The sequence below is a fragment of the Schistocerca cancellata genome, chromosome 7 (genome assembly GCF_023864275.1).
Source record: "Schistocerca cancellata isolate TAMUIC-IGC-003103 chromosome 7, iqSchCanc2.1, whole genome shotgun sequence".
Lineage (NCBI taxonomy): Eukaryota > Metazoa > Arthropoda > Insecta > Orthoptera > Acrididae > Schistocerca > Schistocerca cancellata.
The window spans coordinates 589,657,486-589,681,574 of NC_064632.1; the positions used below are offsets into that span (position 1 = coordinate 589,657,486).

The 24,089-nt window shown below is 45.2% G+C and overlaps 1 protein-coding gene across 1 annotated transcript in view; it reads left to right on the top strand.

The window, feature by feature from the left end:
• LOC126092611 (serine/threonine-protein phosphatase 2A 65 kDa regulatory subunit A alpha isoform) overlaps positions 1-18,901 on the top strand; it is a 99,497-nt gene extending 80,596 nt beyond the window's left edge. Inside the window, exons 10-13 of the mRNA XM_049908313.1 lie at positions 10-152; positions 1,795-1,895; positions 5,137-5,187; positions 18,583-18,901. Of these exons, the coding sequence (XP_049764270.1) occupies positions 10-152; positions 1,795-1,895; positions 5,137-5,141 (249 nt within the window). The 3' untranslated portion in view covers positions 5,142-5,187; positions 18,583-18,901. The remainder of the gene's footprint in view (positions 1-9; positions 153-1,794; positions 1,896-5,136; positions 5,188-18,582) is intronic.
• The last annotated feature ends 5,188 nt before the right edge of the window (positions 18,902-24,089 follow it).

Below are 24,089 nucleotides of genomic sequence, written 5' to 3' on the forward strand. Positions count from 1 at the left end.
TGGTTATAGGTTTTGGCTGAAGCATGTGGTGGGGAGATCACAGCAAAATTAATGTTGCCAACTGTATTAGCAATGGCAAATGATAATGTTGCAAATGTAAGATTTAATGTTGCAAAAACTTTGCAGAAGATAAGCCCAGTATTGGATCCAAGGTTTGTACTAATTTTTGACATTGTGCCACAGTTTTCCAGGGAAATGTTTTGTGTGCATATGGCACCAAACATATACTAGGTGTGTATAAATTAAATTATGACTGTACACCTTTCAAAAATGTAAACAGGCAACAAATTTGTTGGCAATTAATCCAATATCGTGGACTTCTTTCCTGGCACCCACTATGGCTAAACTGGGATGAGTGGTTCTCTCAACAATATTAATCTTATTCACTCTATCCAAAGCAGAGTGCCGAGGCTGGTGAAGAATTGTGAGAGTGAACAACAGCAGGGGGGGGGGGGGGGGGACGTAACAATATAGAGACAGAGAAACATCAAGTGAAGCCACGGGTAGTGCACAGTGGGGGGGGGGGGGGGGGGGGTTATAACTGGAGAGGTATACATTCTACCGAGCATAGAACAAAATTTGACTGGTGGAAATGGTGGCAGCACAGGCACTAGTTAAGTTTAGACTTAAAATTCACCCAACAGCACATCCTTTAGGCTTGAAATTCTAACTTGAACATTTCAGAGACACTGGTAATTGTGGTGAGGATTCTGTTTCTATGGGTATGGAAGTAGCACTCTGTGCAACAGTATAATAAACATTACCATTTATCACAGTTTCAGTACTGATTAAAAAGTGTTGCAGTGCATGCTGCATGGCATTTAGTAAATGTAGATGGCTGCTTTGACAGCTCATGCCAAAAGAATCTCTTCTCCAATAACAGCTTCTCTTATTAGCGTGTTGCCGTTGCATTGTATCCCTCAATCTTCCTTGCCATGATATCAGCTAATCCTGATTCTTGGCATGTTATATTGTCCATTTGCTTTTCCCCCCTTTAACTATCCACATTTCTCTCCAATCTTCGCTTTGTGTTTGTATGTGTGTTACTGTAATCTGCACTGTTTTCTCAGTTATCTCCCTGGAAGTCTTATCTTTATATTCCTGGACACAGCATGCTGCTATTTCCTTTGAATCTTTACCTCTCACTAGTGCTTGTTGCTCCCTAATAATGTACCTCAACTAATACCTGACAAGCTTTCATCTCAAGGCAAATGCTGTGTTCTGAAGAAAGTGAGTTTAAAATTTGAGGTAAACTACTAAAAACCAGAAGTTAGGATTATGGGGCTGAATAATGTGCTGTTGTGTCAATTTTAAATCTCAATCCGACGAGTTCCTGTTTTGCCACCACTCCTCCTCTTCAGATTTTATTTTTGTAGACCTAAGTACATACCATATTTATGTGCCTACCTACCAGTCCTTTGTATGAACAGTGAATGGTCCTTAGTCATAGTATTGTGTGTATTCCACCCAGAGCTTTCTGTGAAGGGATACACAGCTGAAAATGACAAACTACACTGAAAAATTACAGGAATTGTTTCTTTATTAAGTTGTCTAAATTTGTATGGTATAAAAACTGTTATATGTTGCTTCAAATTTTTTTTGAGAGAATCATTTTAGTAGTAGTAGTAGTAGTAGTAGTAGTAGTAGTAGTAGTAGTAGTAGTAACAGCAGAGCAGCAGCATTTTCTTACTGGGATAATGAAATACGGTGAAGCTATGTTCTGTTTATTCATATAAGAGTTACTGTAACACTGTGTCTGCTTAAAATTACATAATATTAAATGTTTTGTTACAGTGTTATTCAGACACAGGTAAAACCAGTACTGGATAAGCTTCATGTCGATAGTGATGTGGATGTAAAATATTTTGCTTCGGAAGCTATTGCAAGTATTGCAGGTAAAATCATTTCCTGTTTGTTTTATAATGATAATAAATTATCTAAGATCTCAAGAATTTGTAACAGGACTGGGATGACGAGCAGCAAGACTGTCTTAATGAAACCAAATAAAATTTCATAGATCAATGGCAAGCTTAATTCGTAACAATGCAACATTGTCCTCAAAGGCAATTGACAAATATCACTTCAGGTCTTGGAGGAATGGAAGCTTGTGGGGTTTGTCACATATTTAATGGAGAGATAGAACAAAAACAGATAATCGTTCTCAGTAATTGTAAAAATATTACTGTATATAAGTCAGTGTTGCGCATGTGCTAAGATACCTGGGAACTTCAGTGTGTGAAATAGTTGCCCATAGTATGCCAGTGAACCCTGTTAGTGGAGTTTACTGTAGCTGTTTCGAGTGGATTCTTTTCCATGATGACAGTTATATAGTCATGAAATTATGATAGTGAAAAGAATTTGTCTTTATTTGTTAAATAAGAGCTCATCTACCATTGGTTATCCACATTCAGAAATTCCACACTTAGTTATTGTGAAACACAAATAAGGCAGGTTATGTGCATAAAAGAAACTGCCATTAAATATTTGCTATTACTTGTAAATGTTTCAATTCCTCTAATGGTGATGCAATTACATTCCATGTACAGTTCAGAGAATGGCTGAGTTTTTGTTAAGACTGATTTCATTTAATATAACGTGTTGTTCATTTAATTTAACTTTGCCCACTTATTAATGCAAAGCCTCATTTCTTTAGAATGTGATTTCATCTCCTGGTTTCTCCACACAACTGTTCATCTTTTAACCATGAAAAGAGAGAATCTGTTTGATATTACGTACCATGTTCTGAAACATCAATAGTTACCTGTGGAGCGTTTGAGGTTCCTCCAACTACTTTAGGACTTTCGTTAATGTTGAACATGTACCATGAAATACCACTGTGAACAGTTAATTTCTTTGTTGTGGAGTCTTGAAATCTGAAGTAGATTTTTCCTTGTTCTTGAAAATAAATTTAAACTGCATCACAAAACACAATAATTATAGTTCACTCAGTTGTTTGTAATCAGACAGATTAACGTCTCCCTCTGAGAAAATGCTTTGTTACTTTTAGAAGTAAGATGTTGAATCAAACATTCTTTACATGCTTCTGCTTGTAGGATATTTTTAAAATTGCACTTCATGATGTTGCTTGTTTGTCATCTTGTTTTTTACATTTATTATAAATTGTAAATGAAGCAGGCAAAAAGGAATACAAAGTCTCAAAAATGAGATTGACAGGAGGTGCAAAATGGCCAAGCAGGGATGGCTGGAGGACAAATGTAAAGATGTAGAGGCTTATCTCACCAGGGGTAAGATAGATACTGCCTACAGGAAAATTAGAGAGACCTTTGGAGAAAAGAGAACTACTTGCATGAATATCAAGAGCTCAGATGGAAACCCAGTTCTAAACAAATAAGGTAAAGCAGAAAGGTGGAAGGAGTATATTGAGGGTCTGTACAAAGGCGATGTACTTCCGGGCAATATTATGGAAATGGAAGAGGATGTAGATGAAGATGAAATGGGAGATATGGTACTGCATGAAGAGTTTGACAGAGCACTGAAAGACCTGAGTCGAAACAAGGCCCCCGGAGTAGACAACATTCCATTAGAACTACTGACAGCCTTGGGAGAGCCAGTCCTGACAAAACTCGACCATCTGGTGAGCAAGATATATGAGACAGGCGAAATACCCTAAGACTTCAAGAATAATATAATAATTCCAATCCCAAAGAAAGCAGGTTTTGACAGATGTGAAAATTACGAACTATCAGTTTAATAAGTCACGGCTGCAAAATACTAATGCGAATTCTTTACAGATGAATGGAAAAACTAGTAGAAACCAACCTCAGGGAAGATCAGTTTGGATTCCGTAGAAATGTTGGAACACGTGAGGCAATACTGACCCTACAACTTATCTTAGAAGCTAGATTAAGGAAAGGCAAACCTACATCTCTAGCATTTGTAGACTTAGAGAAAGCTTTTGACAACATTGACTGGCATACTCTCTTTGAAATTCTGAAGGTGGCAGGGGTAAAATACAGGGAGCGGAAGGCTATTTACAATTTGTACATAAGCCAGATGGCAGTTATAAGAGTCGAGTGACATGAAAGGGAAGCAGTGGTTGGGAAGGGGGTGAGACAGGGTTGTAGCCTCTCCCCGATGTTATTCAATCTGTATATTGAGCAAGCAGTAAAAGAAATATTTGGAGTAGGTATTAAAATCCATGAAGAAGAAATAAAAACTTTGAGGTTCGCCGACGACATTGTAATTCTGTCAGAGACAGCAAAGGACTTGGAAGAGCAGTTGAATGGAATGGACAGTGTCTTGAAAGGAGGAGATAAGATGAACATCAACAAAAGCAAAACGAGGATAATGGAATGTAGTCGAATTAAGTAGGGTGATGCTGAGGGAATTAGATTAGAAAATGAGACACTTAAAGTTGTAAATGAGTTTTGCTATTTGGGGAGCAAAATAACTGATGATGGTCGAAGTAGAAAAGATATAAAATGTAGACTGGCAATGGCAAGGAAAGCGTTTCTGAAGAAGATAAATTTGTTAATATAGAGTATAGATTTAAGTGTCAGGAAGTCATTTCTGAAAGTATTTGTATGGAGTGTAGCCATGTATGGAAGTGAAACATGGACGGTAACTAGTTTGGACAAGAAGAGAATAGAAGCTTTTGAAATGTGGTGCTACAGAAGAATGCTGAAGATTACATGGGTAGATCACGTAACTAATGAGGAGGTATTGAATATGATTGAGGAGAAGAGAAGTTTGTGGCACAACTTGACTGGAAGAAGGGATTGGTTGGTAGAACATATTCTGAGGCATCAAGGGATCACCAGTTTAGTATTGGAGGGCAGTGTGGAAGGTAAAAATCGTAGAGGGAGACCAAGAGATGAATACACTAAGCAGATTCAGAAGGATGTAGGTTGCAGTAGTTACTGGGAGATGAAGAAGCTTGCACAGGATAGAGTAGCATGTAGAGCTGCATGAAACCAGTCTCAGGACTTAAGACAACAACAACAACATTATAAATTGTGAGTAAAGTGGGAAAAATTTAGTCCTTGACAGCTTTGTTAAGAAAGAGAATCATGGAAACATGATTATAGTAATGCAAAATCCTATTTTTCTGCTAACAAATGTAATATGAGCTATAGTCATGAATTTGAGTTTCAATGCTTTGTGTTTCTTTTCCAGGGTGAACATGACTGATACGTTAACCAGATGCTAAGTGGTTGTAAGATGAATGTGAGTAGCTTGTAACATTTTGATCCAAGATTATTGTTCTAAAATTTAAAAGTGTGTTTTGAACCATTGCTGTCTTTATTCAATGATAATTGTGGGTTACAAAAGTTGAAAATTATGTGACAATTTTTTGGGTAAATTTAAAATTTGTTATTTGACCTTTATCTGTACCATTACTTGAGACTTTTATTTTAGCTTGTGAAGTTGTTAAGTGTTTCCTGAGTGTCTTCAGGTGCATTTTCTCTAGTGCTTTGGCATATATTTACAATGTGTAGATGAGGTCATCCTGTACACGTACTGCTTGTCACATGCTTCATATGCAATATCAGTTTTTCACTCCAGCTGGTTGATGCTGAAAGAACTGACTGAGCTCAGGAAAACCATCTTGTAATATTGGACCACTACGGAGTTAGAGCACCCTTCTTTTCGCCACCACCACCACCACCACCACCACCACCACCACCACCGCCGCATTGAAATCTGCTTACACTGTTCACTGTTGCTGTGTTACAGCCAGAGTTTGCAGTACAGTTTAATGCTGGCTGTTGAGCTGTAGCATTTGAGGCAGCATGAAACAAATGCATATCTTGTATAATGTTTGATTTTATTGCTTCCTTTCTTCAGAAGAATGAAATTGATATTTGTAAAACAGCAAATCTTTATTTTGTTCTTGCAGAGGGATTTATAACTAGGTCCAGAGGTGCAAGTGACGTGTACAATTAATAAGAGAAAGCAACCTTTACATTCCTGAGAACAGTGTCCGTTTCTGGATGTGGAGATATTTAACCAATAATAAAAACAATCTTTCTGCATCTGCTCCACTTTTGGCACAAAAGCTAATAACTGTCCTCCAAAAACTCCGGCAATCATCCAGATATTACCGAACGCAAAGTAGTGTTTTGAAACACTTAGAAACCTGTTTTAACACTTTTCAGTTGTTTGATACTGGCAACTTACCATTTCCATCAGTATTATCACATAAGTGTTGTTGGTGCCTGCATCATGTTTTTTCTCCTTAAAAATAATCTGCAGCTCATTGTCTATTAATTAGCATAACTGCTTTTAGATTGTCCAGTCCCATGTTTGATTTATGGCCAGGATGGAGATTTTCTTCACTTGGGGGGCCAGTTGTTTGCATTGTCCCTAATCATATAATCTGATCTTCATCACAGATAGACTGGTCACCAAAGTGAGGTCAGATAGATAGAAAGACTTGCATCGGGCAGCCGAATAAACACAGACGAAATCTCCTGGCCAATAAAGCCATAGTCATTTAATTTTTCTGTAAGAATATTGCATATCTGATGCAACTACATAGTGAAAAACACCCATTTCATTGAAACTTAAAATGTTTCTAGGCCCATATTACCATATTGGGTGTAGCAAAGTGCTGTTCTTGCGATATTCCACAGCCCAATTTTGTACGCTTAAAACTACGAAGTTTTGAACAGATCCAGCCAGGCATTAGATAACCCCAGTCTTCGGTGTTCCCTCCCAGTATATTTCTGCATGAAGGAATGTTTTCACTTGTCTCGCGAGACTTTTTAAGAGGATGGTTTGAAATGTTTGGTTTTCAGAGCAAAGAACATACAGATTTGGAAAATCCAAGATGGAAGAATGACAATATTATGAAAAAATAGTGCTACATACCATATAGTGGAGGTGCTGAATTGCAAATTGCCACAACAAAAAGACTGCCAAACAAGTAAGCGTTCAGCCAAAAGGCCACCTCCTGAATTAAACAACATACTCACACACAGTCACACTAACACAACTCATACACACATGACCACTGTCTCTGGCTGCCAAGGACATATTGCGATCAACAGCACAAGATAGGAGAAGCAATCTGAGTGGTGGGGGTAAGGAGGAAGCTGGGGAGGGAGGGGGAGGGATAGCAGGGTAGATGTTGCAGACACTAAAGTGCTGCTTGTGGGAGCACATAGCACATAGGGAGAAGATGGGAAGTGGGTAGAACAAGTAGTTGCTTTTGGGAGGTTAGACAGTGGGGGGGGGGGGGGGGGGAGAAGAAAAGTAAAAAATTGTTTGTGCGTTGGTGGAATAGAAGGCTGTGTAGTGCCAGAATGGGAACAGGAAGAGGACAGGTGGGTGAAGGACAGTGTTTAACAGAAGTTGAGGCCAGAAGGGTCACAGGAATGTAGTATATAGTGCAGAGTGAGTTCCCACCTGCACAGTTCAGAAAAGCTGGCATTGGTAGGAAGGATCCAGATGGCACAGACGGTGAAAAATGTTGTGTATTGGGCATTGTGCTCAGCAGCCAGGTGGCCAAGTTATTTCTTGGCCACAGTTTGTTTGGGGCCATTTGTGCAGACAGACAGCTTGTTAGTTGTCCTGCTTTCACATGTAGCTCTGACTTTTATGGGATATATGATGGTGGTAACCAGACGGGAGTAGGTGGTACTGGGAAGATACGTGGGACGGGTCTCACATCTAGGAGGATATAAGCCGTGAGACAAGAGGCTGGGAGAAGGGGTTGATTAGGGATGGATGAGGATATTACACTTCTGGAAATTGAAATAAGAACATCGTGAATTCATTGTCCCAGGAAGGGGAAACTTTATTGACACATTCCTGGGGACAGATACATCACATGATCACACTGACAGAACCACAGGCACATAGACACAGGCAACAGAGCATGCACAATGTCGGCACTAGTACAGTGTATATCCACCTTTCGCAGCAATGCAGGCTGCTATTCTCCCATGGAGACGATCGTAGAGATGCTGGATGTAGTCCTGTGGAACGGCTTGCCATGCCATTTCCACCTGGCGCCTCAGTTGGACCAGCGTTCGTGCTGGACGTGCAGACCGCGTGAGACGACGCTTCATCCAGTCCCAAACATGCTTAATGGGGGACAGATCCGGAGATCTTGCTGGCCAGGGTAGTTGACTTACACCTTCTAGAGCACGTTAGGTGGCACGGGATACATGCGGACGTGCATTGTCCTGTTGGAACAGCAAGTTCCCTTGCCGGTCTAGGAATGGTAGAACGATGGGTTCGATGACGGTTTGGATGTACCGTGCACTATTCAGTGTCCCCTCGACGATCACCAGTGGTGTACGGCCAGTGTAGGAGATCGCTCCCCACACCATGATGCCGGGTGTTGGCCCTGTGTGCCTCGGTCGTAGGCAGTCCTGATTGTGGCGCTCACCTGCACGGCGCCAAACACGCATACGACCATCATTGGCACCAAGGCAGAAGCGACTCTCATCGCTGAAGACGACACGTCTCCATTCGTCCCTCCATTCACGCCTGTCGCGACACCACTGGAGGCGGGCTGCACGATGTTGGGGCGTGAGCGGAAGACGGCCTAACGGTGTGCGGGACCGTAGCCAGCTTCATGGAGACGGTTGCGAATGGTCCTCGCCGATACCCCAGGAGCAACAGTGTCCCTAATTTGCTGGGAAGTGGCGGTGCGGTCCCCTACGGCACTGCGTAGGATCCTACGGTCTTGGCGTGCATCCGTGCGTCGCTGCGGTCCGGTCCCAGGTCGACGGGCACGTGCACCTTCCGCCGACCACTGGCGACAACATCGATGTACTGTGGAGACCTCACGCCCCACGTGTTGAGCAATTCGGCGGTACGTCCACCCGGCCTCCCGCATGCCCACTATACGCCCTCGCTCAAAGTCCGTCGACTGCACATACGGCTCACGTCCACGCTGTCGCGGCATGCTACCAGTGTTAAAGACTGCGATGGAGCTCCGTATGCCACGGCAAATTGGCTGACACTGACGGCGGCGGTGCACAAATGCTGCGCAGCTAGCGCCATTCGACGGCCAACACCGCGGTTCCTGGTGTGTCCACTGTGCCGTGCGTGTGATCATTGCTTGTACAGCCCTCTCGCAGTGTCCGGAGCAAGTATGGTGGGTCTGACATACCGGTGTCAATGTGTTCTTTTTTCCATTTCCAGGAGTGTATGAACGTCCAGTGAGCAGTGAAATACCCCTGGCACGACAAGAGATAGTCGAAATCCTGAGGAGAATATGATTCAGTTGCCCCAGTTCTAGATGGTACTGAGTCACGAGAGAATGCTGTTATGTGGCTGGATGGTGGGAGTTCAGGAGGTGGTGGATAACTGATGAGATACAGCACAGGAGACCTGTTTGTATATAAGGTTGGGAGGGTAATTACGGTCTGTGAAGGATTCAGTGAGACCTTTGGTGGCTCATTGGGCTTAAGGGGACCAGTTGAAGCAAATGGGGGAGATGATGATTGAGGTTCTGGAGAGGAACCTGGGCAGATCGTCCTCATCCTCAACCCATGTAACAAAGACGTCATCAATGAATCTGAACCAGGTAAGGGGTTTGGTATTCTGGGTGGTTGGAAAGGATTTCTCTAGGTGGCCCATGAATAGGTTGACATAGAAAGGTGCCATGAGAATGTCCATTGCCTTTCCTGGGATTTATTTATAGGTGATACCTTCAAAGGAGAAGTAATTTTGAGTGAGGATATAGTTGGTAATGTTGACCAGGAAGGAGGTTGTCAGATAGAAATATGTCAGGCATGTGGAAAGGTAATGTTCAATAGGTGCAAAACCATGGGCATTAGGGATGTTAGTGTAAAGGAAGGTGGCATCAGTAGTGACAAGCAGGGCATCATGTGGTTAAGGAACTGGAACTGTAGTGTGTCCGTAGAGGAAATGGTTGGTATCTTTTATATAAGAGGGGAAGTTCTGGGTAATAGGCTGAAGGTGTTGGTCTACGAAAGCAGTGATTCTCTGTGTGGGAACAGTGACCAACCACAATAATGCATCCTGGGTGGTTCAGAAGCATTTAGAAGTTTGGAGTGTGGGGACCAGTAGGGGTGAGTTGACAGTCTGGGGAGAGGTTCTAGGATGGGCATAAGGATTGAGGAGAGACTAAAGATACTACTGGAGTTCAGGAATAAGATCATTGTTGGAGTGTTTGTTGGTTGTACATGTCAGTAGGCGAAGTCCTTTTGCCATGTAATCCTTGTGATTCAAGGCAACAGTTGTGGAATCATTTCCAGCAGGTAGGATTATAGGGCCGGAATTTGTTTTTACATGGTCTGTTGCAGTTTGTTCTGCAGATTATATAGTTAGTTTGCACATTGAAGGATTTGGAGAATTATGGTGGGGCAGGGTTCGAGGTTAAGAAATTGTGGAATGTAAGATGTGGTGATTTGGGAGCAGTGGTGGTGGATCACACTTGGATCAAGGCGTGAACTGATTCAGGCAGGCTTCTTCATTTGTCTTTGGTTGAGTCTGACTGGCACGGTTGGTGGCAAAAAAACGTTTTGACTTTAGCAACAGGGAGAAGGGGAGGAAGTCTTTATCAAGTCCAGCATGACTGAATTTGGAAGTGGGGCAAGATGTAAGGCCATTGGAAAGAAGTGATACTTCTGTGGGACTACGGCTTTTGGAGGAAAGGTTCGTGACTGTGTTTCAGGTCTGCTTAGGTTCTGGATTTTGTATGATGGAGGGGGAATGTCTTTGAGGGGTAAATTTAGTGGGTCTGTAAAGTATATTTTGTCAGCTATGAGGGGCTGTGGGGGAGATTTAGAGACTGCTGTAGATGAAACCTGAGGGAGTAGGCTGATAGTGAGAGACAAAAACAAAGTTAAATCAATGTGAAAACACAGTAAGATGTGAAGGTTATAATGTGGGTTGCAGCTTTGTGGGTAAGTATGTATGAGGAAGGGAACAGCAGATATGACTAGATTAGGTGAAGTTAGTATGTGTGTGTGAACTGGAATAATAGATGAAAAATCTTGGGTGGGGAGAGGTTCATAGGATGAGGTAACAGGTCTTGGGGCACCGGAAGGTACGGAAAATAACACACAAAAATACACGAGAATGACAGGAATTGTGATCAGTTTGAAGATTTAAGATTAATTACATTGGTGGGAGTAGTGTGTGACATTGCATGCTGCCCCAACAATCAGCAAGGTCATCTAGCCATGTGTTGTGTGCGGCCGAGACAGTTGATACAGTGCAGCTGTTGAGTGTGTGTGTCTGGTTTGGTTTGGAAGGCAACATGTAAGATGCAGGGTAAAGGAAAAGGATGGACACTGAGTGTAGTAAAGTATTAGAAAATAGTAACAAAAGAAAACAGTGCTGGATTATGGGATGGAAGAAAAACTATTAAGCAAAATAAAACAGTGGAAAATACAGGATGGAAAATGACGTTATTATGAAATGGGTAGATTGTTACTAACCATATAGTGGAGATGTTGAGTCAGAGATAGGCACAACAAAAAGACTGCTAAACAATTAAGCCTTCAGCCAAAAGTCCTTCTGAATTATTAGATTTCACACACACACACACACACACACACACACACACACACACACACACACGTACGTCCGCATGAACGGCCACCAGTAAACTGTGGCCAAGAAACTGCTGGACCATCTAGCTCAGGGGCGGGCAGGAATCCTGCACGTGTGTGGTGCACTTGCACACGTGCAGTTAACAGGTGTTCTGCGTGCACACAGGGGCAAGCTGGCCACCCGCTTATCTCCCATCCCTACCATACCTTCTGTCCGCTCCTTCCTCTGTAATGCGTTTTGTTTCCTAGCTTGCTTTATTGAGTGAATGAATCAGGTTAGTAGGAGTGCTTGAAAGAAATCATGGTTTGAAAGAGTACCTATTACCTACCATGCGTTTTATTTAATTATCACAGGTGGAGTTTACAATACGTTTACTATCTGGAACAAAATTTCTACATACAGACAAACACAAACAGTTACGTAAATTTTCATCACTGATGTTTGCTCTTAACCGAGACTTATTAATTCAGCAAATGGTTTTCCAGCTCTCGCTATATTAAGCGCAGTCTTATAACTTGCACATACCGCTGGGCTATTATTGTTGTCGTCCTGAAAACTTGAAAACAGTGCTCCATAAAATGTTAAATCAGTTAGATGAGAGACATGACGAGAGAAAGTCACAGATCTCTCGTGACAACAGCTACTACGACAAATTCAAATGGCTCTGAGCACTATGGGACTTAACTGCTGTGGTCATCAGTCCCCTAGAACTTAGAACTACTTAAACCTAACCAACCTAAGGGCATCACACACATCCATGCCCGAGGCAGGATTCGAACCTGCGACCATAGCGGTCGTGCGGTTCCAGACTGTAGTGCCTAGAACCGCTTGGCCACTCCGGCCGGCCAACTAAGACAGATTCATCTGGTATCGTCAGATCGCTCTTCTTAAGCCCAGTCAATTCCCCATCCGCTCAGAATCCGACAATAAATTGTACTCGTCCTTGTGAAATTTATTATAATGGCCTTCAGTACTAAACTTCCGTTGACCAGCGAGAATACTGCCACATATTAAACATTTCGATTTTTCACGTTTTTGTACGAAGAAAAAACGGTTCTCCCACTACTTTTTAAAAGATAGCAAATCTCCACTTCTCCGTTTCTTGAAATACAACGTTCACTACATAGTGCTCGCTTCGCATCAACGTCCGCAGCTTAGCCTGGCACTACACTGCCGCAACCTGCCGGCTGTTGCCACAGCCCCGGTCGACGCCTGCACGCGAGCAGCACACGTGCAGCGCTGTGCGCTCATGAGCCGCGTTCAATGTTTGCCCGCCCCTGATCTAGCTGCTGAGCACACTGCCCATCACATCTTTCTTCACTTAAGTGACTGCTTCACAGTCTGTGCCATCTAGTTCATTCCTATCAACAACAGCTTTCCTGAATTGTGCAGTTGCGAATCCTCCCTGCACTATATCCAAAGTTTCCGTATCCCTCCTGGCCTCAACCTTTCTTAGTTCCTGTCTTTCGCCCAGCCATCCCCTTCCCTGTTCCCACGCCAGCGCTACACAGCATTCTGTTCCACCAGTGTCCCCACCAACCACAATATTTTTACTTTTCTCCTTTTCCACAGCACCTACCCCCACCCTCCGTCATACCTCCCGACTGCAAAGTCCGACCTCAGCAGCTAGAGACAGTGTCTTGTGTACATGAGATGCATTTGTGTGTGTGTGTGTGTGTGTGTGTGTGTGTGTGTGTGTGTGTAAAATCTATCCTTTTCATAATGTTGTCATTATTCCATCCTGGATTTTTTCCAGTGTTTGATTTGCCTAACTTCTTTTCTTCCATTCTGTTTTCCTTTGTTACTATTTTCTAATGCATTACTATACTCAGTGTCCGTCCTTCACTTTCCCATCTTTTCCTATGTTTTACTTCTCGCCTTCCAAACCACACCACATGCTTCGATTTCGAGCCACATTGCAGCAACTGTCTCATCTGCACACAACACACGGCTACATAACTGCTTTGGTGGTTGGTGTAGCGTCGCATCTCCCACATTTCTCCCTCCAATGTCTTTAATCCTAGACCTTAAAGTTGATCACACATTCTTTGTCACTCTCGTGTATTTTCATGTGTTATTTTCCATACCTCCCTGTGCCACATAAGCTTGTACCTCGTCCTACCAACCACTCCCCACTCTCTCTCCTCTCTTATTCTAGTTTGCAGGTACTAACCTCACCTAATCTTGTCATACCTGCTGTCCCGCTTCCTCATACATACCGACCCACTGACCTGCAACATATATAATAATCTTTTTATTAATTTTATCTTTGATCTCATTGCATTTTCGCATTGATTTGTTCATTTTGCCTCTCACTATCAGCCTGCTCCCTCAGGATATCCTCTTGTTTCCCCGTACTACATCCATTCCGTCCTTTTTGTGATTTTTCCCACATCTGTTTGCAAATATTTTCGTACATATTTCTAAGTTATTAATGTATTCTTATCCTCCAGAATGGATTCTTGCAGCTTCCATCTGAGCCAATACACAAAAGTTAGCCCATAGAATCCCCCAAATGCTCTTGCCATCAAATTACCCCTCTTCAACTGCTACCCTTCCTTCCACAATGACCTCCATCTATTCAGATTCCACCAGTCCTTAACCCTCACAAACATAGTCCTGCAAAATCAGGCCTTAACTACTTTGCAATACTCCTCCTCTGTCCGTAAAATTCTCCTGCTGTGCTATCCCAAGTTCCTGGATCCCATCTTACACATTGAAACTCTTCCCTCCAGGAACTACAGGCACTTTTACTACGTCATCTCAAAGAACACTCCAGTCTGTTCAACACCTACTCTCCTGCCTTGGATTACCACTATTTGCCACCTCTACAGTAGCCTCTAAATATCCCCCACAGCCCCTCGTAGCTGACAGACCCTGCCTCACAGACCTACTACATTTCCCCCACCCTCAAAGACACACTCCCTCTGCCACTCAAAAACCAGAACCTAAGCAGACCTGAAACACTGTCCTGAACCTTTTTTCTGAAGCCCTAGTCCCACAGAAGTATAACTCCTTTCCAACAGCCTTACTTTTTGTCCCACTTCCAATTTCAGTCATACTGGACTTGTTAAAGACCTCCTCTCCTCCTCCCTGTCCCTACAATGAAAATGCTTTTCCTCCACCAACCCTGCCATTTATACTCAACCGAAGACAAGTGTAGGAGCTTGCCTGACTTAAGTTTACTCCTCCATCCTACCATGATCCAGCCCCACTGCTCCCAAATCACCACATCTTACACTCCAGAATTTCTTAACTTCGAACCTTGCTGCAACATAATTTCCCAAATCCTTCAACGTGCAAACTAACCTTATCATCTACAGGAAGAACTGCAAGCCACCATCTAAAAATAGATTCCGGCCCTATAATCCTACCTGCTGGAAATGTCTCCATCACAAGGCTTATGTGATAAAACATGTCATGCTGACAGATGTGTCCTACAAACCATGCCACAATGACCCTGCCCCAGAAATGTACCTCTTCCCAGATTCTGTCTGCTCACCCCTACTGCTCCCTGCACTCCAACCTTCTAAATGGTTCCCAGCCATCCAGGATGGACCATTTAGTTGGGCACTGTTCACCCACTGAGAGAATCCCTGCTCTCCTTGACTATCACCCTCAACCTATTACCCAGAACCTATCTTCCCATATAAAAGATACTAACCATTACCTCCACGGACACTCCTTAACCACATGGTGCCTTGCTTGCCACTATTGATGTCACTTCTTCTTACCCTTACATTCCTAATGTCCACGGCCTTGCCTCGGTACGAACTGCTTCCTGTTCTCCATGACCAAATATGAGGGTGAGGACACACTATCCACATTCTTCCAGAACTTAAACATCATCTCCTCCATTCGCTTCACCTGGTCCTCCCCAACCCAACAAGCCACATTCTTACATGTTGACTTCCATCTCAAAGATGGTTATGTCAGTACGTCTGTCCATATCAGACATACCAACCACCAGCAATACCTCCACTTAGACAGCTGCCACCCATTCCATACCTCCTGTGCCATGTCTCACCAGTCACCCTCCACCTCCCAAAGTCCCATGGTCCAGCCATAGAGGAGCATTCTCTTATCACGTAATACCATCCAGGACTGGTTCAACTGAATCTCATTTTCCGCCAAGATTTAGACTACCTCTTATTGTGCACTGCAATGAAGAATGCCCTACCCACTACCCTTTCCATCCCTCCCACAGTGGTATTCCACTGCACACTGAACCTACATCTATCCTATTCAACCCCTACTTGCAACCCCTTGCCTCATGGCTCTTTGTCCCTGTAATGGGCCTAGGTGCAAGACGTCTCCCACACATCCTCCCACCACCGCCACCACCACAATCTACAGTCTAAGCTGCAACCACTGAGCTTTTCATGGGTGTGACAACCAACAAGCCGTCTTCTTGCATGAATGGTCATCTACAATCTGTGTCTAAGCGGAGTGCGCTTTTAGTGACTGCTTCACAACCTGTGCCATCTGGATCCTTCCTACCAATACCAGTATTTCTGACTAGCAAACGTGGGCACACTCCTTGCTCTGTCTCCTACATCCACCTGGCCTCAGCCTTTGTTGGTCACTGCCCTTCCCATTTTCCACTCCAACACTAAACAGTCTTTTAATCCGCCGAGGCACCCACAAACTCATCTTCTCTCCTTCCTGCCCTCCCCACCCCCCCTCCTTGCCCACTCTCCCACCCCCCTCCCTGCCCACTCTCCCACCCCCCTCCCTGCCCACTCTCCCACCCCCCTCCCTGCCCACTCTCCCACCCCCCTCCCTGCCCACTCTCCCACCCCCCTCCCTGCCCACTCTCCCACCCCCCTCCCTGCCCACTCTCCCACCCCCCTCCCTGCCCACTCTCCCACCCCCCTCCCTGCCCACTCTCCCACCCCCCTCCCTGCCCACTCTCCCACCCCCCTCCCTGGCCACTCTCCCACCCCCCCCCTCCCTGGCCACTCTCCCACCCCCCCTCCCTGGCCACTCTCCCACCCCCCCTCCCTGGCCACTCTCCCACCCCCCCTCCCTGGCCACTCTCCCACCCCCCCTCCCTGGCCACTCTCCCACCCCCCTCCCTGGCCACTCTCCCACCCCCCTCCCTGGCCACTCTCCCACCCCCCTCCCTGGCCACTCTCCCACCCCCCTCCCTGCCCACTCTCCCACCCCCCTCCCTGCCCACTCTCCCACCCCCCTCCCTGCCCACTCTCCCACCCCCCTCCCTGCCCACTCTCCCACCCCCCTCCCTGCCCACTCTCCCACCCCCCTCCCTGCCCACTCTCCCACCCCCCTCCCTGCCCACTCTCCCACCCCCCCTCCCTGCCCACTCTCCCACCCCCCCTCCCTGCCCACTCTCCCACCCCCCCTCCCTGCCCACTCTCCCACCCCCCCTCCCTGCCCACTCTCCCACCCCCCCTCCCTGCCCACTCTCCCACCCCCCCTCCCTGCCCACTCTCCCACCCCCCCTCCCTGCCCACTCTCCCACCCCCCCTCCCTGCCCACTCTCCCACCCCCCCTCCCTGCCCACTCTCCCACCCCCCCTCCCTGCCCACTCTCCCACCCCCCCCTCCCTGCCCACTCTCCCACCCCCCCTCCCTGCCCACTCTCCCACCCCCCCTCCCTGCCCACTCTCCCACCCCCCCCTCCCTGCCCACTCTCCCACCCCCCCTCCCTGCCCACTCTCCCACCCCCCCTCCCTGCCCACTCTCCCACCCCCCCCTCCCTGCCCACTCTCCCACCCCCCCTCCCTGCCCACTCTCCCACCCCCCCTCCCTGCCCACTCTCCCACCCCCCCTCCCTGCCCACTCTCCCACCCCCCCTCCCTGCCCACTCTCCCACCCCCCCTCCCTGCCCACTCTCCCACCCCCCCCTCCCTGCCCACTCTCCCACCCCCCCCCTCCCTGCCCACTCTCCCACCCCCCCCTCCCTGCCCACTCTCCCACCCCCCCCCCTCCCTGCCCACTCTCCCACCCCCCCCCTCCCTGCCCACTCTCCCACCCCCCCCCTCCCTGCCCACTCTCCCACCCCCCCCTCCCTGCCCACTCTCCCACCCCCCCTCCCTGCCCACTCTCCCACCCCCCCCTCCCTGCCCACTCTCCCACCCCCCCCTCCCTGCCCACTCTCCCACCCCCCCCCTCCCTGCCCACTCTCCCACCCCCCCTCCCTGCCCACTCTCCCACCCCCCCTCCCTGCCCACTCTCCCACCCCCCCTCCCTGCCCACTCTCCCACCCCCCCTCCCTGCCCACTCTCCCACCCCCCCATCCCGCCCACTCTCCCTCCCCCCATCCCGCCCACTCTCCCTCCCCCCATCCCGCCCACTCTCCCTCCCCCCATCCCGCCCACTCTCCCTCCCCCCCCATCCCGCCCACTCTCCCTCCCCCCCCATCCCGCCCACTCTCCCTCCCCCCCCATCCCGCCCACTCTCCCTCCCCCCCCATCCCGCCCACTCTCCCTCCCCCCCCATCCCGCCCACTCTCCCTGCCCCCCTCCCCGCCCACTCTCCCTGCCCCCCTCCCCGCCCACTCTCCCTGCCCCCCTCCCCGCCCACTCTCCCTGCCCCCCTCCCCGCCCACTCTCCCTGCCCCCCTCCCCGCCCACTCTCCCTGCCCCCCTCCCCGCCCACTCTCCCTCCCCCCCTCCCCGCCCACTCTCCCTCCCCCCCTCCCCGCCCACTCTCCCTCCCCCCCCTCCCCGCCCACTCTCCCTCCCCCTCCCCACCCTTCCCTGCGCACCTGATGATTGCGACATGTCTGATCGCCGAAATACTGTGCCCGTTGGACACTATGAACTGGCAGTATACCCGTGGACTGTTCGAGCAATCTTTTTATGGTTCACAATTTACTGGTTTCATAATTTAATATGTGAAACATAATTTAAATTTAGCATATAACAAATTTAGAAAATATATGTAATTATTCACTTCTCAATTTTAATATTTTGGGGAACCTGTTTTATATAGCAATTGTTGAATGTTGATAATAAATGATGTAGAATGACCTGAAGACATGGTGTGCTTAAAACCAGTTTCATTTAATTTTTAATGCATGCAATTTTGTAATTTTTAATTTTATATTTTGCAGGCTCATGTTCAGTCAGATATCAGTCCACCAATGGATGATAAAATGTACCATAAACATGTAGGATCTAACCAGTGAAGAATACATGTAATTACATAAAATTCATATGGTCTTCATTTTGCATCTCATTATCATTTATTTCTTACAGTAAAGTTTATTTTATATATATTACTCATTCATTTCTCTGCTCATTCTCTGTTTCATTTCTTAAATAAAAGTCTGGATCTTTTTATGTGGCATATTGTAAATGTACTGTAATTGAGTTGTAAAGGCCCTTAAATTGTGACAGCCATATTGCTCTTTAAATAAAATATTGATAATAGTTACAGTTTCTTCATTTTAAGTTCCATCAGCATTGTATTACTAGATTTCTCCACATTATGCTGATACAAGAAAAGATACCTGGATACCCAAATATATTATGTAATTACCTAATACATCTATTTCATTTTGGTTTGATGACTGATGGACCAATTGATCTTATATCCTCTTTCACAAAAGTGCTGCCCAACAGGAAACAAGTAACAAAAACAAATTTGAGTCAACACACACATGGTAAGTCTCCCCTGACCTGCAGCTCTGGGTGACTTTCCCAAAATCTACCCATTTTCCAAGATATCTCCAGTTCTTTTCCTTCACCCTTCTCCCTACCCCTTCAACGGTTCTGCCTGAAGGAGGAGCCACTGGCTCCAAAAGCTTGCCAATGACTGTAGCCTTTTATGTGTGTTCTGCTGCTACTTGGTGAGTAGATTTTCTGTCTGTCCCATTAAGTAACTTGTGTAGTATATACCGTATAGAAAGATTATGTAACTTACCAAACGAAAGCGTTGGCATGTTGATAGACACAGAAACACACACACAAAATTCAGGCTTTCGCAACCCACGGTTGCTTCATCAGGAAAGAGGGAAAGACGAAAGGATGTGGGTTTTAAGGGAGAGGGTAAGGAGTCATTCCAATCCCTGGAGCAGAAAGACTTACCTTAGGGGGAAAAAAGGACAGGTATACACTCGCGCGCGCACACACACACACACACACACACACACACACACACAAGCAGTCATTTCATGAAACAATAATTTTGAATTGAAAAGTAAAAATATTTTATTCAAAGTACTGACCATTGCTTTCTATACATTTTGACCACCTTTCTGGCAATTTGTGGACACCACACCAATAGAAATGTGCGTCTTTTGAAGCAAACCAATCAGACACCCAATTTTCGACTTCTTCATAGGAATTGAAGTGTTCCTCAGCCAATGCATGTCCCATTGATGAAAACAAATGGTAGTCAGAAGGGGCCAAGTCTGGTGAATACGGCGGGTGGGGTAGCAGCTCCCAGTCAAGTGTTTTGATTGTGTCCTGAACCAGTTTTTCTTTGTGTGCAGGTGCATTGTCATGTAAAAAAATTAATTTTGCCATGTCTTCTGGCCCATTCTGGTCTTTTTTTTTTTTTTTTTCCTTCGATCAATGCATAGTTCAAATTGATCATTTGTTGTCTGTAGCGATTAGTATTCACAGTTTCACCGGTTTTTAGAAGCTCATGATAAACCACACCTTTCTGATCCCACCAAACACAGAGTATTGTCTTCTTGCCGAATCGATCTGGTTTTGCAGTCGATGTTGATGGTTGTCCCGAATTAACCCATGATTTTTCCCGTTTAGGAGTCTTAAAACAAATCCATTTTTCATCACCAGTAACAATTTGATGCAAAACTGATTTTCTTTCATGTCTTTGAAGCAAAATTTGACAAATGGTTTTTCGGTTTTCCATCTGTCTTTCATTTAGCTCATGTGGCACCCATTTTCCACACTTGTGGATCTTTCCCATAGCTTTCAAACGGTCAGAAATTGCTTGTTGTGCAACACTTAGCATTGCTGCCATTTGCTTCTGACTCAAAGTATCATCTTCATCCAATATTGCTTGCAATTCGGCATCTTCGAACTTTTTTGTTGGTCTTCCACATTCTTTATTTCTTACATCAAAATCGTTATTTCTGAACTGTTGAAACCATCTCTTGCATGTTGCTTCTGATAGGGCATGATCACCATATGCCTAACAAACATTCAATGCAATTCTGCAGCACTTTTTTCAAATGAAAACAAAAAATTAATGCTTTCCGCAAATCATCACTTTCTGGTACAAAATTCAACATTGTTAACACGATGAAAACATATGATGTTTGTTCCATGACTTGATGTATACTAAATACCTTTGACAGATGTCATACCAACCAAGCAAAAAATAAGAAAAAATTAGGGATTGTTCACAACAAATGTTTCATATCGACACATTTGTATCTTAACGCTCACTTCATACTGGTACACCTGGTAAAAATTTTGTGTGAACTGTCCTGTCAATGATTTTCGACATAGACATAAGTATTTACAATATTAACATGTGCAATATTAACATGTGCACTATCACAGAACACACTATTTTTTCTGTTGGGATTACCTGAGGATGGGTTCTGAGACACAAATCCGGTCATCAGTTAAATAAAAATAACTGATTTTGCAACTTTGTGTTTCATACATCAAACTGGTTTACAAAAGTTACTGTCCTGTTATTAACTAACCCAGCATGCTGGAAATCCAAAAGTTAATTTCCAGCTTAATGAAGTATGGCTGTAGCTATAAAGTTAAATGAAAATACCTTACAACCAACAAACTTCATTACAATAACAGTTTTAGTCAAAAAAAATATCATTTCCTGACAAATCGCACCAAAAGCAATGTATTTTGGAGAAGTCTTTTAATGTGATGCATCAGTCAAACTGTGTATTTTGTACTAAGTAAATATAACATAGTTGCATACTATGGAAATATGGAGTATAATGGGTGCACCATATTACAGATCTCTTCAAAACTCGTAGTTTTTGTGAGATTTATTGCACAAAAACATGAGACAGGTCTGCACTGGGTTTCACCTTCTCCTTTAATGTAAATACGGACATATAATGATTCTATAATGTGTATTGCTAAAGTCAGATCAGTTATGTAGGGATACCTTTATAATGTGGTGGAAAAGCTACTTTTCATGCCAGCAGAAAAAGTGTGCATTGTCAAATGTCTGGTGGTGTGGTGAAGGTAGTTTCTTTCCTATTCAAATAAAAATACTAATCAGCTGTTTTCACACTACAGTAACTTAATGAACAGCAGCATGTCAGCTCAGGAAAAAAAAAATGGTGAACATATGACAGCTTCCTTTTGAATTTTCAAGTATATGCAGAAATATTTTTTTTTATTATTTGATTGGTTTTAATAGGTTTAACATGATTTTCAGTATTGTATATAAATGTGACGTCAATAAATACTATGTAACTGGTACATTGAAATTGAAAATATATGTAACACAGTCAAACAATGAAATAAGATAAATCTGAGGAACATAAAGTACTTGAAAAATAAGCCATCAAAAACTATAATAATACCAAAATTAAAAAAACGCTCTTAAATTGATCATAAAAGATTTTTCATATTTTAAAGTATCCATATGCAAATTACATTTAGCAGGCGAATAGAACTGTATGTGTTTCTGAATAAAGAGAATAGAGCTACGTGTTACAGTTTCAAGAGTGTGACTATCTTCCTCACTTGCTTCAAAGCCTCGGCCTTCCATGAGTATCAGAAATCATTACGTTTATCACTGAGGCGTTAAAAGAGGATTTCAGAAATGATTCTGTGATACCATCAAATGGTTTTCCATATGTCTGAGAAGTAATAAGCCATTTGGCGTGAAATATCTACTCCGTGTTTTCCTTTTTTACTTTTTGACGATGTCTGTTGGTTTTAATTTTTCATTTCCACGTCAACCTTTCCTAATGGAAAGATTTTGAACATATGGTTTGTAGACATAAAGAACACTTCCCTTCTGTCCTATTTGCAACTCCTAAAACAACTTAGTTCACCACATTTGTGCTTAGTCATTCCAGATCTTGGCGAGAGACAAATCAGTAAGTTGACATATTTTGCATATTTTCATTCAATAATTTCGTATAGAGTGGTGTTGTGGGGTGACATCTTTGAGAAAGAAAATATTCATTAGGCAAAAACTTGTGGGAATAAGAAGTCGTGCTCACCCACAATCATCTTGAAGACATTTGTATTTAAGGAGTTGGGCATTCTGACTACTTAATCGACTACAGTTAAAGAGGAACAATGACTTACATAATTACAATATCATAAGGAAAAGTGACATTCATTATTCCACATTAAGGTTGTCTTTAGCACAAAAAGAGGTGCACAGTGCTGCAACAAAAATTTTTGATCATTCATCCAGTGATATGAAACATATGACAGACAGCAAAGTAAAATTTGATTACTAACTGAAAAGGTTTCTACATTCCTGGAAATGGAAAAGAGAACACATTGACACCGGTGTGTCAGACCCACCATACTTGCTCCGGACACTGCGAGAGGGCTGTACAAGCAATGATCACACGCACGGCACAGCGGACACACCAGGAACCGCGGTGTTGGCCGTCGAATGGCGCTAGCTGCGCAGCATTTGTGCACCGCCGGCGTCAGTGTCAGCCAGTTTGCCGTGGCATACGGAGCTCCATCGCAATCTTTAACACTGGTAGCATGCCGCGGCAGCGTGGACGTGAACCGTATGTGCAGTTGACGGACTTTGAGCGAGGGCGTATAGTGGGCATGCGGGAGGCCGGGTGGACGTACCGCCAAATTGCTCAACACGTGGGGCGTGAGGTCTCCACAGTACATTGATGTTGTCGCCAGTGGTCGGCGGAAGGTGCACGTGCCCGTCGACCTGGGACCGGACCGCAGCGACGCACGGATGCACGCCAAGCAGTGCCGTAGGGGACCGCACCGCCACTTCCCAGCAAATTAGGGACACTGTTGCTCCTGGGGTATCGGCGAGGACCATTCGCAACCGTCTCCATGAAGCTGGGCTACGGTCCCGCACACCGTTAGGCCGTCTTCCGCTCACGCCCCAACATCGTGCAGCCCGCCTCCAGTGGTGTCGCGACAGGCGTGAATGGAGGGACGAATGGAGACGTGTCGTCTTCAGCGATGAGAGTCGCTTCTGCCTCGGTGCCAATGATGGTCGTATGCGTGTCTGGCGCCGTGCAGGTGAGCGCCACAATCAGGACTGCATACGACCGAGGCACACAAAGCCAACACCCGGCATCATGGTGTGGGGAACAATCTCCTACACTGGCCGTACACCACTGGTGATCGTTGAGGGACACTGAATAGTGCACGGTACATCCAAACCGTCATCGAACCCATCGTTCTACCATTCCTAGACCGGCAAGGGAACTTGCTGTTCCAACAGGACAATGCACGTCCGCATGTATCCCGTGCCACCCAACGTGCTCTAGAAGGTGTAAGTCAACTACCCTGGCCAGCAAGATCTCTGGATCTGTCCCCCATTGAGCATGTTTGGGACTGGATGAAGCGTCGTCTCACACGGTCTGTACGTCCAGCACGAACGCTGGTCCAACTGAGGCGCCAGGTGGAAATGGCATGGCAAGCCGTTCCACAGGAC